This window comes from Chelon labrosus (genome assembly GCF_963514085.1).
Source record: "Chelon labrosus genome assembly, chromosome: 21".
In the NCBI taxonomy this organism is placed as follows: Eukaryota; Metazoa; Chordata; class Actinopteri; order Mugiliformes; family Mugilidae; genus Chelon; species Chelon labrosus.
Genome location: NC_140354.1, coordinates 947738 through 963340, shown reverse-complemented (window position 1 = coordinate 963340; position 15603 = coordinate 947738). Strand labels below are relative to the sequence as shown.

The 15603-nt window shown below is 41.8% G+C and overlaps 1 protein-coding gene across 1 annotated transcript; it reads left to right on the top strand.

Annotated features, from left to right (window-relative positions):
- Positions 1–1029: 1029 nt before the first annotated feature.
- cdc42ep4a (CDC42 effector protein (Rho GTPase binding) 4a) lies at positions 1030–14063 on the top strand. Its single transcript, XM_084570670.1, has 2 exons — positions 1030–1276; positions 10449–14063. The coding sequence occupies exon 2, from the start codon at positions 10584–10586 to the stop codon at positions 11631–11633; it is 1050 nt and encodes a 349-aa protein (XP_084426796.1). The 5' UTR covers positions 1030–1276; positions 10449–10583; the 3' UTR covers positions 11634–14063.
- The last annotated feature ends 1540 nt before the right edge of the window (positions 14064–15603 follow it).

Genomic DNA, 15603 nt, shown 5'->3' with positions numbered 1-15603 from the left:
AGAATAACAGCAGTGAAATTTATTCTTTTGGGGTAAGGGTACAAAAGGCCACTGCAGTCAAATTCTTGTCTTAAACAGCAATTTTCTCCCATCAACTCTTGGAACAGGCCATTCTGGGATCGTAGCCAAAAGCAGGAAATAACTTTTGAATGTGTGTGATGGTCACATTCATGCAGCTTAGTGCATTAGGGAAAGAAGAGAGATTTTGCATGGATTGGCAGACGTTAGTGGGAAATGGCTGTGAACGTCATTTTGTTCAGGTAGTGTGACTTTTGCTCTTTGATGATTATCAACCATTCACACATTCTCTGGGTGAGTATGCAGAGCACCAGGATGTACCTTGGCTTCTTCTGAACTATTTCCATTTCAAAAGGTACTAATGAGTAGTCACTGACCGAGGGCAGCAGATCAGCCAGGAATACACAAGATCAAACAAATGGTTCAGTCACTCAGTAAAGCCTTCAGTGATGCCAGACAGTGAGACACGCATGGAGGCTTTTCTCATAGTGTAATTAATCAGATTAAAGTGACTTATTTTCCTGGTTTCTTTTATTTCTTTGGATTCATGTCACGGAGACTCTGCCCTTTAAAAAAAAACTTTAAATATGTTGTTTGGAATTTTTGCATCATGGGTAGATCTGTTTGCCAAAGTTCACACAATGGTGATTAAGCTTTTGTGCATTAGTAAAAGCTATTTTTTATTTATTTATTTATTTATTTTTATCTGGGCTCAGTGGCGACATTCCCGGTCCAGACAACACATTCTAGAAACCAAAGCCATCAGCTGTGCTACATAATTCTACTTTCTTTTTCAGAAATAGCAACAAAGACATGAAGAAATAGACACATATTCCGCAGCCGATCAGAGGTGAGACATACTACGCATAGATTACACACAGACGTCGACAATGTTTGTGTAATCGCCCTCGCTGCCAAAAGGGGGAGACTAAAAGGTCCTCACCGTCTGTGTGGCCCCATGCTGGCACCCTGTGTCTTTAAGGAGCCATGCAAAGAGGGCGTGTTCACATGCACAGGGCAAGATGCATTGTAGTATTGCACTTCAGAGCAGAATGACTGTTTGCGAGGATGTGGTGAAAGCAGCAGTTAGATTTCTCTAATAAGGCAGACGTCATCGGTGTGATAGAGCAGCCTGGAGCTGAAAGAGCTGAGGAGAACGCACTGCATCTCATTTCTTCTGATGAATGCACCCCCCTTTGTCGACATGCTGGGGGCCTAAAAGAGGAGCAGCAGCCGGCTTTTATGAATGAGATGCTCGGTAAGCGTGTTCTCTTTTGTGTTTGCACTTATATTTAACCCTATTAAAGGTATCTTTTGTTATTATTAGTATTATTTGCAGATTTTATTATGGTATTTTGTCCGGCCTTATTCAGCTGTTCCGCTGGGCGCACGGTGCGGGAGGCTGAAGACGCTTTTTGTCATCTGTTATTGTTCTCCTGCCACTGACCCACTCAGAATCAGAGCTTGTAGTATGATCACAGTATGACCAGGAACAAGAGGAAATGTCGTTAAATAGACTCATAATTATAATTTTTATCATTTGTTTGTGGAGTTAATTGAGCAACATCAGCAAACAACATAGATTAATCCATATTTGCTTATTTATGAAGGTTTTGAAACAAAAGTGGCTGTAATTTCCTTTTCCATAATAGTTTATAGAAAAGGGAAACCTCCACCTAGTCTTAGTTTTAGAACAACTGCTAAACTTTAAAATCATCAAAATTAGGCCAAGAGGGCGTTCTGTGACGCTCTTTGCTGTTAGTGCATAATGAAGAAACAGGAATGTTCAAGTGCGCATTTTCTCAATGCCAGTATTTTGAAACACCTAGCTGTCTCTCATTTTACGTCATCTTGCACAGTCTGTTTAGAATGCTTGGTTGGGTTTGCACTGGATAAACTCATTATAGGGTGATGGGCCTCAGGTCTATGAGCCATTATTCAATCAATGCCATCTCTACTTATGAGGCAAATAGCATGTCTTTCTTTGTTTTTGATTTGTTTGTTTTCTCGATGCAAGAGCCTTGTGAGATGTCATACTGCGCTGCCTTCCCAGACAGTATGATCAATACAGGTTGATGACGGAGCAAACAAGCAAGCCTCATCACCCAGATCTAGTTTTGCACAGAAAATGCCCTTCAGAAGAAACAACATTTCAACCAGTTTCTTCTCTATCTGCTGCCTTCTGTTTTATGAATGACAAAACACCCAGTTACCTCCAGGAGACGCGTTTATGCCTGAAGGTGAAAGTTATTCTTACTCCTTGTGGTGTTGGACGATGTGTCATTGGGCACAGCACAGGGCAGATGGAATTTGCTGGCTCATACCTCAGGAAACGCAACCTCCTCATAATTTAGTTTGCAAATGTGTACTTTTAATTTAGACATAATCCATATTTCAGAACATTACTGTTAGCGCTGGAGTGAAGCCGTGTTATTTGTGGCCACTGAGGTTATAGTCATGCACCCATGTTTGAACATGTCTGGAGTCTGTGTGCTCATTTGAGGCAATGTGTGTGTCCTGTCCAGCCCCTTCACATTCCAGGAAATACCAGTATAAACAGTTATTTATTTATTTTTTTCCCTGGAATGCCTCTGATGACGGCGATAGTGAACTTCTGGACTATTACAGAGAACGGACTTTGGCCTTTGACAGGTCTTTTGATGGACGTATTGTTTAATTAACATGTTGAGGTGTGGCCATCGTTTAGTTTCTATGAATGATACATAAATTCCACTTCAATGGAAGATATACTTCTTGTAGAACTGTCATTCTCCCAGGGCTCACAATATATTGATTATAGTTAGTTGTGACATCGGTAAACAGTTTATTAGTTCACTGTCACCTACCTTTTTTACAACTTTGTTGTCCCAACATCACATTCTATAGGTGTCTCATATGTCAGTGTGTGAATGCTGTGTTTGTTCCTGTGTCTTTTGTTGGGCTGCATTGTTTTCTGGTTGTATTCAGCACGCTGCTTTGTGAGTGTATGTACTCGGGTTGCTAACCCAGAGGAAATGTTTAGTTTCTACTGCCGTCCTGTTTTCTAGATACAATGTTGCACAGAGTTCACATAACTGAAACAACAGACATCTACAGGTTGTTATTTCCCAGACACGTGTCAGTTTCTTATGTTTTATTAAAAAATAACATGGCATCCCATCGTTTATGGATGTCTATATCTTTTTTTTCCTCTCGCTTTTCTGACCCTGTAATTATATCATGCATGCTCTTTAAAGCAAGATTCTCTCAATCCCCTAACTTCCCTGCATTCTTTCCCCTTGGGTGTTTCAGAAACTTGACCTCGCTCTTCTTCTGCAGTGCTTTACAGACTCATAGCACAGACACTTGACCTGCGGCGAGAACCGTCATCAGCTGTAGTGATTCAGCTACCTGCTGTGAAGCTTATGCGGTTGCATTCATCTTCTAAAATAATTAAAGGAACCAGATCAGAGGCACACCTCGCACTGATACATCCTGCATTTACTGTTGTCGAACACATATAGTCAGCACTGGCTCCCAGCACTGTCGGTTATTAAAACTGAGCTTTGCCGGAGATATGGGCTGCATTTGTTTGGATAGCCCGCCTGAATTACAGCACAATGGAGCAATGCCTTGTTTGTATTTTGAGCGGCCAGGAAGGGCAGGCTGAGAAGATTTCCGGAGAGATGGGAGGGTTTAGTGCCTCATTTTCTCCCTGCCCTTCCTGTGGATGTACCCCCTAACATGTTTGGCCATAAAACACTTTCATCATGTGCAGCAGCAGTATGTATGTGCAACATTCAAGCGGATGGCTAATTGCTGTTTTGAGGTGACGGATGTTGGAGCACGTATCTCTGTGGTTAGTCATATCTCCCAGTTCTGTATGCATATGCACTTTAATAGCGCACTTACCTAGAGAGTGACAAAAAATGACCTGAGTCTGGTTGTTGACCTTGCATCTGGATCAGATTGGAAAAGTGTTCTCATTACCAAAAGTATTCAAAGATGATGTTAAGTGGTTGTTTCTTGCAGGCTAAATTGTTAATATCACCAATGCGAACTTGGTTTTTGCTCATTGCAGCTGGTTATGTTGAAACACTCTAAATGCCAGAATAGTGCCAGAATGGTCAATTGAAAGCCCAGTACTAGATTGTGTTGAGCCTTGCTGGCTGCAGTTTCAGTAGTTATTCTCACTTTGATTCTGTTTAGAGATTAAATCGGAGCTGGGAGTGCTAACATTGTGTATAAAAAGGCATTGAAAAGCCAAGGAAATTATGTTTGCCGAAACTTTTTTAACCAGCAAAATGCTTTTAATTCTAAGGCAAAGTACAGCATTCTGCCGTCCACTCTTTTCTGTCATCTTCATCAGGACAGAGAGAAAAAGATGGAGTTTCTGGAAGCTGTGTTGACTGTAAATGTGAAAGAGACAAGTCATCTCCTCTTGGGTAACAGATGTCAGCTGGTACAAGTGGAGCTTACTTGCTGCAGGCCTTTTTTCTGCCAGGAACTCTTTCATTAGCTGTCAGAGCTTTTTTTTCCCTTCTGTGCTGGTCTTCATCTGTTAAGCTGCATGACCATTTATCAGTACAGGGAATGTTTTCTTTAAACTCTGCTGTTTTCTTTGTTAGTTAATGTAGTGTGAACTGCTTACTCCAAATATCCCAGTCACAGATCACAGGATGGCTACAGATGTAGTACTCACCAACATGAATGCTAAATCAAAGACCAACAGGCACTGTTCTTAGTGGGAAGCTCAGTTATTGTTGTTATTATTATTATTATGAAGCAGAGGGGCCTACTGTGTGAGGTGTGACATTGGGTCTATTCAGATCCGTTAAGACCTGCTCTGATTGCAAGTGACCAGCTTTAGGTATGTGTGTTCAGACCTGGCATTTACATAAGTCTCCAATTGCGTCTCCAGATCCGATATCGGCTTCGCGCTCTGTATGCAAATAAACCCCAACATCAACTTAACCACTCAGGGCTCCTCATACATCAACATGACTGGATCAATAATTAACAAAGAATCACACTCGTGATCTCATATTAAATATTTTCATTTGTAAAATACTTTATATTTAGTTAGTTAACAGCTACATGTACAGAATATTTTAAAAGGCTCTCATTACAAATGAACAGACATTACTTAGGCTGCTTTTTCTTTTCAGGTAATCATTTATAATAGCAGTCGTGTGTTGTTGTTTATTTCCGAATGAATGAGCAAAACTCCCAGACCAACTTCAAATGTGGTCAGAGATCGGATCTCTCCAATGTGATCTCAGTGGCTTCTGGGTTTATTCACACCTGTCTTTTATGTGATCGGATCGCCAAAATTGCATCTTAAAGCAAGGTCTGAACAGGCCCATTAGCAAAGGAGACCGCCTCACACCATCTTGTAAGGTGACAGTGGGCACAGATAATACACAGCCTGTAGAAGCATTGTTTTGGAGGAATTGTCTTATTCTTAGGAATTTTTAAATCTCCAAATCAATCCAAATTAGTCTGTTTCTGGAAAATTTATGTTTCAGTGTGCATGGTTTCGCGGTTTGATTTTGTTCGAGCAACAATCTAAAACCCTAAAACATGTTTTTTAAGTTAGACGAAATAGCTTCACATCTTCACATTGGTAAATAAGAGCAAACATGTGTATGATGAATTAGGTGCTCACAAAAACAAAGCAAACATGTACATTTATTTATACATATGTTTATCGTGAACAGGGCACAAAGCAAGCACAAAGCATGTTTCAGTGTCAGCAAAATCCATAACACCGCAAGCGTGCCGCGATTGGACCATTTAAGCAACGGCTAAATTTGGCGTCAGTGTAAGAAGGAGGGCTTTATTTGTAAATGGACATTAGACCAGCACGTTGTCTGTTATTGCTGCATCTCTGAGGACATCATCTGCGTAATGTCTGTTGTTCCCTGATTGAGAGATAATGTGATTTCCACTGTTTGTCCTTCGGCTGCTTCGTCCTAAATGACATATTCAGGCCTGCTAACTGAGTTGCATGGTAGATACCTATCTGCTTGAGGCCATTTGGCTACTTAATTGCTGGAGCATGTGTGTAAGTGTCTGTGCTAGCCTATAACCGAACAATTGTACACCACTGGCAGTTGTTGGGATGTTTGCAAATGGTGTGATCTTAAGAATCATTTTCTTTCTGGGCGGTTTTCTCCCTGTTTTTGATACAGATTTTAGCTACATGTGGCCTTCCAACCCCAACACGTTCCCCCGAGGTCATTTTGTCCATCTAGGTCAGTGACTTCAAATGGTACAGACAGAGAGCCTGCAGCACCATTGTGTCAACCCTCCTCTTCCAGACAGAATACACAAAGGACATATCAAGCACAAAGAAGGTGCTCCAATACACAAAATGCACCAACATTCGAGAACTGACAAGAAGTGACAACGTATATTCGTCTTAAACACAAACTATCTAGACAGTCAGTATTTCTCTCTGTTCTTGATCTTGACTTCTTGTCATGGTAAGAAGTGTCTAGTCTTCTTGTGAGGCTTTTTGTAGGTGTGTGTGCTGAGCTTTGAAATCATAATGGATGCATGTTCATTATGTAAGTGATTTTTGACTCCCAAGCTGAAGCTGGCAGCTACTGTACAGATTTAGCATCAGTCTATGGTGCTGAGAAGTGACTGTAGAATTACTTAGGCTATATGAAATTACAGTTCTGACATGATGCTTTTATAGTGCCTGTTCAGTTTAAGTAAAACCATCCATTCACTTTACTTCTACATTATTTCCGGTTGTGGAATGTAATTATTGTAAGTATATTTACTTATATAATTACTATACAGTTTTAAAGTACTTTACCCAAGAATGTCCATGTTCTGCTGCTTTCTATTCTACCCCTATTCTGTGTTTTGAAGGCAAATATGATCTTTATTTTAAAGCTTTAAATACTAATTATTTTCCAAATATAAAATAGCAATCAACAAATTATGCTATATTCTTACAGGGTAACCTACCCAGTAGTATGTAAAGTAAATAAAATTAGCGATATATATTTCTGAAGTCAGTCATTCTGCTCACTGAGTACTTTGTTGAGGTTTATTTTGATGCTCACGTGATTTAGTCATAGCCACAAAGCAGCGGCTATAGACATAACATTTGGGCAGGAATAGAGCACTTCTTGTAGGCTAGGAATTTGTATTAAAAATACAGTTTTGCCTCATGTATACAAATATAACTAACTTTACATTCCTATGGCATATATTTGATGAAATTGGCTGACGTATAATTTGGTCAAACAAATATGCAATGGTGGTATAAGTGAAGTAGCATTTTCTCTGGAGACATTCCAGGGTGCTCATATGGCGCAGTGCTGCTGCTTTGAGAAAAGCCACGTCCATATCACGGCATGTCAGTCATACTTATAATTGTACATATCATTCAGAAGGTCTGTTTGTCAGTGCAGCGTGCGCTAGTTTTTGAGAAGCATTACTGTCAGAATGAAGTGATGCAGATGTGCTTTAAGTTTCTGTCCCTCGTTCTGCGTTTCCTGTGGTCTCTCTTGCAGTCAGACCATGAGTGCTGCGATCGTCTGCTAAGAGAGTCGACCCCCAGCTGTGACCCTACGATTCCCACGCTAACTGCTGTCTTCTCTGGCCCTTTTCCACTTTTTCATTCACATGTAAACTCATTTGTCCATGCACACACTTCCGCAGAGATTGACAGCTTAGACAAGTTATTACAGATACAGCTCTGAAGGCATGTGAATTAGGTTTGTTTTGAAAAGTGAAAATCTGCTGCTATACAGAGCTTCATGGATGTGGTTTAGATTTATCTGATGAAGGACAGGTCTGTCTGGTGGTCTGGAACAAATTTCTGCCCCCATCTCCCTTCCATGGGCACCATTGAGCTATTCAGCTTGACCTTGGCTTGGCGGCTTGGAGAGAGGAGTGGGAGGAGGGCTTTCACAGTCTCCACTTGTTTGACTGACTTGTTCCGTTTTAGTTCGTACACAAGGTACAACACATCAGTATTAGGAGTGCGTCTTGATGAGATCTTTCTAAAGAATTTCTTTCCACAGGAGGCCCTGCCCTCTCTAAAGCTGGGCTCAGACTACAAGACTTTTATATCCTGCCCCATTTTGAAATCATGCTGTCACACACTTAAGGAGAAACCTGCACACACAGTACATGATTTGATAATAATAGTGCAGTTCGGTTTCGGTTGTTCGGTTTGTTTCTGACACAAACTAAATGATGTTCACTTTCTGGTGGTTAGGTCGGCCTAGTTAGAACCACTAATGTTTTTTTTATTTTTTTGTTTTTTTTTTTACACAATAAGGCCATAGTTCAGTTACTCAGTTATTTTTACGTGCAACCACTACAGCCCCTAGAGAATCCAGCCCACCAACCTTAGCAGAAGGAGGATAGTCTGGCCACTGAGAGACATGGGCGAGGAAATGCATTTCAGACAAACGGCTATAACAGCTGTTGTAGTCTGCATCACTGTGATGTGCTGTTGAGTCGCCGCACAGGGAGCTGCACGGCTGGCTATGCTGTAGGCCGCGCTGTATGGTACAGAGCTACACTGTACCTATAGAGTAACTATGGCATAGATCTGACACACTAAAGACAAACCTTGCTTTAGATAGGCCCAGGTCCCTGTGCCTGCAACACTCCCACTGGTCTTGGCAGGCATGTTATATGAAGTTATTTAGGTTGGTATAGCAAGAACACAACCTCCATATCAATGTGTTAGGAACATTGTTATGTATAGTGCATAACCACTAGTCTTCTCTTTTTAAGCCACCCAGGAGAAATTAGTCTGTTTTCTTTGTTTTTTTTGTTGTTTTTTTTGTTTTTAGCTGGGTGTGATTTTTTTCCACAAAAAACAGCCAGCTTCAATAATATTTTTTTCAATGTGAATGAACTTGTTTGTGTCTCTTTCCATTCGGGATTCATGGAAAGTTTTCGCATTGTGTCCCAGCGTAAGCCAACAATGTATCATCATACATTTCTGGATTTCATGTCTACAGCAATGGTACTATCTGTCTTTTATTAATTTCTATTTTGACCTGATTGAGGGAATGTGTCAAAATGTAACAGACCTCGGATCTGCAGCTGACATAATACACCATGGGTTGCATGCTTCAATAAAGCCAGAAGCCTTCTGCAGTCTCTGACAGGAAACGCTGTTGCTTGCTTGCAGGAGAGTGTTTCTATGGAAACCTAAGCAGGTGAGGGCCTGAACAGGAAGAGAAGTATAGACTCAGCTGGCAAACACAGGGGGTGGAGAAAGAGGAATGAGGTCAGTGCACTAAAAAGCCTACCACATTAAGCATGGGCACTTCTACTGAAAGCAACTCTACCTTGAATAAACTTTGCTAGTTTGCCGGTAAGCAAGTCAAACTCAGTGTTACGTCACTGACTGGTTTGACATTCCTCTTGTATTAGCATGAGTAAACAAAGAACCCAGCACTACGAAGTTCACCGTTAAGACGGCAAGGTAAGCCATTTCAATGGGTCTGCTTATATGCAGCAAAAGAGATTTTCCACCAACAGGTGAGCTGTGCATGTGTTTTTCACGTCTGTCTGTAGAAACTGCTTGCATTTTATTTTGCAGACCACCATGGCAGCATTCTTTCCATTCATATTTTATATGTTGAGATGGGTAGTTAATGAGACACCCTCCTTCTGTCCTCCTGTGCAGCACCTGAGGAAGCAGCAGTGTCTGGCTTGTGGCCTGTGGTGAGGCTTCCTCTGTCTGGACTTAAAAAATATAGAACCCATTTTATAACTGCTGTCACTCGCAACTCTGTCGGAACTAACATACTGTTGTCTGAGGTGATGGTGGAATATGTTCTGTTATTTCTCTGATTACAGTGCATCACTCATTTGTCAAAGTACCACATCTGTATGGTCTGCTAAGAGTGCTATTGCTGTTCTTTGCTGTTTGTATAAGTGACTTTTTCATCTGTAGAAGATAGTGTTTTGGATCATATACCATATGCTGTGCAGTCGCAGTTGAACTTCATGCCAGAAAATCTCTGGGCGCCTTGTCCCATCTCTGATTCATGGCAGCCTGTGGTTGTTGTTTTGCTCTCAGTTATAATATTGTAGAAAAGTAAAATCCTGTGGTGTTCCTCAAGTTTTTTTAATTGCATTCTAGAGGTCAACTGATAGACATGCTAGAAGATCACTACTTATCATTATAGGATGCATAATTGATAGTTTGAGCTCTTGTAATTAGTAGAACATTAGAAATTCCTCGAAATGTTTGTATTTGTTGAAGGAATTTGGCAACCAAAGTGGAAATTCTTTGTTTTAAATGTTAAAAACAATGTGGTAGATGGACTATTCTTATTTGCTTTCTTTTGAATCGTTTGAAGTATCTAAATATTTCAAGACTTCAAGTGAGTTTTTTTGTGTGATGAGTACATGGATATCAATGTGTAATTTATTGTGTTTTATTTCATTTTTTTCAGGTTGCCAGACTGACTGGAATTAAGGATCATTGGTATTCCTTCCAAATTCTCCAAGGACGCCTCTGTTGAAGATTTGGCTGCTCTTTTTGGAGACGGACTACCTCTGTATACAAAAAAAACACCTCATCAGCCACGATGCCGATCCTAAAGCAGCTAGTGTCATCCTCATCACAGACCAAGCGGCGTTCACGTATGGACCTTACTAGGGAGATGATCAGTGCTCCTTTAGGTGACTTTCGCCACACCATGCATGTAGGACGCAGTGGTGATGCTTTTGGAGACACCTCCTTTCTTAGCACACGTTCAGGAGAACCTCCCTCCGAGACCACATCCTTCCCCCGCTCTCCTCGGCCTGGCCTCCTGTCACGTACATTTAGGAGTAGCAAGCGTTCCCAGTCAGTGACCAGAATGGACCAACAGAGAGATAACCCCCTGGCAGTCCCTGGAGAGTCACCAACCTATGTGAAGAATGCCATGTCTCTGCCCTTTCTCAATGATGAAGACCGAGAGGACAGTATCGTAGCAAAGAGTTTGTCTCCGAGTCCATTGAAGCACCACGGGGATGTGGACGGGAGTGGTGCAGCTGCAACTGCTCACTTCCTAGAGCTGGAAGAACGAAGCTTTGGTGTGCTGACTGAGCTGCCCCAGAGCTCTCATCACTACGGAGGTGGAATGAAGCATGCGGAGTCAGTTATGTCGTTCCATGTTGACCTGGGACCCTCCATGCTGGGTGAAATCCTGGGTGTGATGGAGAAGGAGGAAGATGATCTTGGCTATGAGGAGGGAAAGAGTAGCGAAGGCCATGCCTCACCACCCCTCAGCACCCATGGCGAGGAAGAAGATGGTGAACACAGGGTAAAAGATGATGACACAGATGAGCAGATGGAGGCGGATGAAGGAGCAGCGGCACTGGAGCAGCAGGCCTCCCTGCCTCCAGCCGGCTCTGTTGAGGCTGAAGATGGAGGGCCTTACACCCCAGAATACACTCCTGAGATGCGGCCCAAACACTTGCAGCACTTAGACAGCTGCTCCATGTCGAGCTCTGGCTCTGCTGCTCTGGATGAGAAACCTAACAGCCACACCTATGCAGGGGATACAGACAGCGCCACATTTAGTGCGCCGCCAGAGGAGGAGAGCAACTTCTCCTCTTTTTTGGAGGATGAAGACGATGAGATCCATGTATGAGAGTCCAAAAACGAAAAAAGGTTCTGGAGGTGGTTTATGTGAAATTGGCAAGTCCTGTGACGGTGTGGATTTGCACTTCAACAGGAAGAAGACACTGTTGGGGTACTAGGGGAATGAAACTATGAAGATGACAGCGGACTCCTGTGTTGTAGGGCGACAAAGAAAGTGTGACTGCTCCCTTAGGATGAGCCCAAACTCCCTCTGTCAGAGAGCCTCACCCTCCACTTTCTGTTTATCAGTCGATGAGTCTCTCCCTCTCTCTGTTTTGAACACAGAGGGAACCGAGATGGAATGGCAGACACTTTCTGAATATGGAACATTCCAGAGGAAGGCAGGGAGTACTGGCTAGAAAAAAAACTTTTGTAGGAAAAACACTTTCCACAACAAAAACTCACTTCACACGTTCTCTCCTCTCACTTGTCACATGTGCTTTTTTCGTTTGTTCCGCCTCGCTTCGTGCTGTGCTCTCTCTCTCTCTCTCTCTCTGACTGTGGGATATCATGAGGCCTGAGCCGAACAGAAAACCTCTGTCACAACAGGATCACTGTGGGTATCTTGTCACAATAAAGAGTGCAGTGTTTGTCACTGGGGTGTGAAGCCCTGCACTGGGCCTCTTTCATGTGAAAATATTATAAGAGTGCCATAGATCTGTCACAGTTTTCTCCCTTTTGTTGTCCGTTATATAACTCAGGGTCCTTGTGACGTTGCTGAAAGGCTGCCATTTCCTGCTGCTGTAAAGCTGGACCACATAGCCCCCAAACGGTCTTATTTTTTAAATCTTGTCTTGTGTTTTGAGAGCCACACAGGCTTCAGTTCAGTCAGTTAGAGAAAAGTAGGGCTGTTATGCTGGCGATGATTTTGGCTAACTATCGAGCACGCTGTTACTCTAGGAAACCAGAGGTGTGAAGAGCAACGTGTGGCACCCTGCACACACACACACATCAGTCTCTTGATCTCTTTTCCAATAAACGGATTCCTTTTTCAATGTTAAAGCATTAGTTAAGTAACACAAACTGGCTTTCTTCGTTCTACTTATCTGCCGTTTCGAGTTGAAACTGAAAAGAATTTGAAAACCACTTCCTTCCTTGTTTTTCTTGTATATCCGAGTAACTGCAGTGGTGCAACTGAACTGTGTAAAGAAAAAAAATTAATAAATAAAAATGTTGATACTTATTAGTCAAGGTGCTGCTTTTATGTAAAAGCAGTGTCCACTACTACATATGAGTATGGCTTTAACGTGTGTACGGTTGAAAAAAAGCAAAGCAGCAGTTACAGTACCAGACACTACTAGTATTTGCTGTTTAGTACCTGTTGTTGTTCTTTATCTTTGTTAAAAAAAATCACTGTTGTGTTACGCCTGAAGAGTGGATGAAAACGATGACACAGCCAGCAAGGGAAAGCAATGGCATTTAGAAAAGGTTGCTGTTTTTGTGCAAGTTGCATAGTCATTGCAGCTCGACTGTATATCTTGCATCATTAAAAGCCATGGCCAGAAGTGCTGAGGCTTAGTCGCGCTGATTGATTTTCCTGCCTTAACTGAAACTGACACGTGTGCCAAATCATAATTTTCTCGCCAAAAAATAGTTTTTATTTGTGAAGCTTACTTTTGGGATAAAAAAAAACCCTTTGCCTGTCATTTTCTTCTCTGTCTAGGTAGTCATTGAATATAATTTTAGATTATGTTTCAGCTCGCAGGTTGAAAGAATAAAAAAATAAGTACTGTTCTGAGATAACAGAAGTGGTAAAGAATTAATTTGATAACTGGGTATTTATTACTCGCACACTACATGATATATTCAGGTCATTTCAGAGGTTCATTTTGTGTGAATGAGAAGTTGTGTTTTCTCTCATTTTGTTTATTATGCCTTACTATTGTCTACTTCACTGTATATTTACTGCCTTTTTTTTTTAAATAATCCAAAATAACATATTTTTCAATAAAAGTACACCTTAATATCTTTACTGTTGTACATATTATTGGGGTTGTGTGGAAGGAAATCAGAAGGTGATACTGCGTGGATGAAGCGCTTATCATTCTGCGGCATTAACAAAAGGAAATCCTTGAGTGCTTCCCCTGTTTCCTTTAACAATTCTTTGGCTCACCCAGAAGAGGAAGGAAGGAAGCAATCAAGGCATTAGTGGCCTTAGTGGGACACGTCTCTAAAGTATACGAGTTGAAAATGATGGGATGACTCATGAGTATATGTGTGAGAGAAAAACCTCTAATCCATTTTAAAATCTCTCTTTTCTGATAATCCAAAGGATCAACTGTAGTATCAGTGCATCAGCACAGGTGTAAGACAAATGGAACATGGAACATTGAGGAAAGGTTTATCACAGAATACAGCTACACTGACAAACAGGAATCGCCAGTTCCCTTTTACAGGCCATGCTTTTGCATTTCACGCAGTAATGAACCCCTCGCAACTCTGGCAAACATCAATGCACTATGTTTTGTTCGGCATTCGCTACAGAGAGTTCAGTGTCTTGGGACGGCATCCATCCACATGAAATTTGGATTGTGAAAACACTGCTCCGTTCCATCTTTATCTCGTTTTGATTCAGTCTTTCAACTTCTCTGTGGGGACTGTTTAATTTTTATCCACTTTCAGTTTTTCACACTAACACGCTAGGGTGCAGTCTGGCAGGAGGCTTGAAAAAGTCATTATTCTTACACTTATGGCAGAAATAGTCCATTTTATTGATTGTTGCGGTCAATACAAACCAGTAGTGGTATTGATCCTTCTTGTCTCTGCCTGTGTAAGGCCATTATTCTTCTTGCAGATTTTTCGAATATTTCTTTTAGAAGGAAACACAAACTTTTCACAAATTTGTATTCATAAAATCACTCCACCACCTGAATGATACACCATCCCCAGTTGCTGCCAGTTTAAAGCTGGTCATTTACTGCCATCTAGTGGTTGTAAGACGCACACGTCTCGTGATGGGTGTGTCAGGGGCTGATTTGACTTTGTGTTTTAACATTGAGCTTTAATTCCGCTCTATGATCTTACACCCAAAAAATACCCTATAGACTGATGGGTTTTCTCTGTTTTTGTGTAATTTACGAAGGCTACAGGAAAAAAGGAAAGAAAAAAAAGCCAGATTATTTAGATGATTTAGAGGCAGGACGTGAAAACAACTGTTCAAGTCGTCCCACATATTTGAACTTGACACACAAGACGCCTGATTTGTTCAGGGGGTTCAGCTCACCACATCCCCCATAAAACCTGGGTGTAATTTGAGTCGTGCCTTGCAGCTGTTTCTCCCTCTCAAATGAAGCTTTGCATCTGCTTCTGAGACTGTCAAATGCCATTTCCCTTTGGTTTCAAACGTTCTTTGAAAATTGTATTTTCTTACAGAGCCACCAATGGGAGGCGCTCATTGCCTTTAGGTTTATTATGTCAGGAGCCCCTGCCTGGACCCGCTAAATTCCATCAGCAGACTTGCAACTCTTCCAGGAGGCTGAAGGCATGTTAAAATCTGGAAAGTATTAAACAACCTGCTGGTGGAGGGGATTGAGGAAGGGAAGGTAGGGGGTGGCTGAAGCAGAGAGAGAAGGGAAGTAAAATTGGGGGATGGGGGAGCAAAGGAACGGAATACAAAATTGTTCATATACCGCCCTTTGCTTGGCTCTTCTCCCTGTCCCCTCCCACAGGCACATTTGTGTGTGCCCCCCCTCCAAAAAAAATAAAAAATCCAAGCCACTCCCCAAGCAGCTACAACCTTTTTCTTTTGGTTTTGCAGCATTTCGCAACTCCTTTTTTTAATGGGTCATAAACAAACATCCATTTCTCCTATGTAGCCATGCACAAAGGGGAGAAGTGGGGGAGTATGTGGGTGTGGTGTGCGTACATGTGAGTGTGTGGAGTTGTTTGGTGGCACACAACTGGAAGACAAGTTGCTATGGTCAAAAAGCCCAGACTCTGTGGATCTGTTGGCAGTGAGAAAAACTGAGTGCCATCAGGAC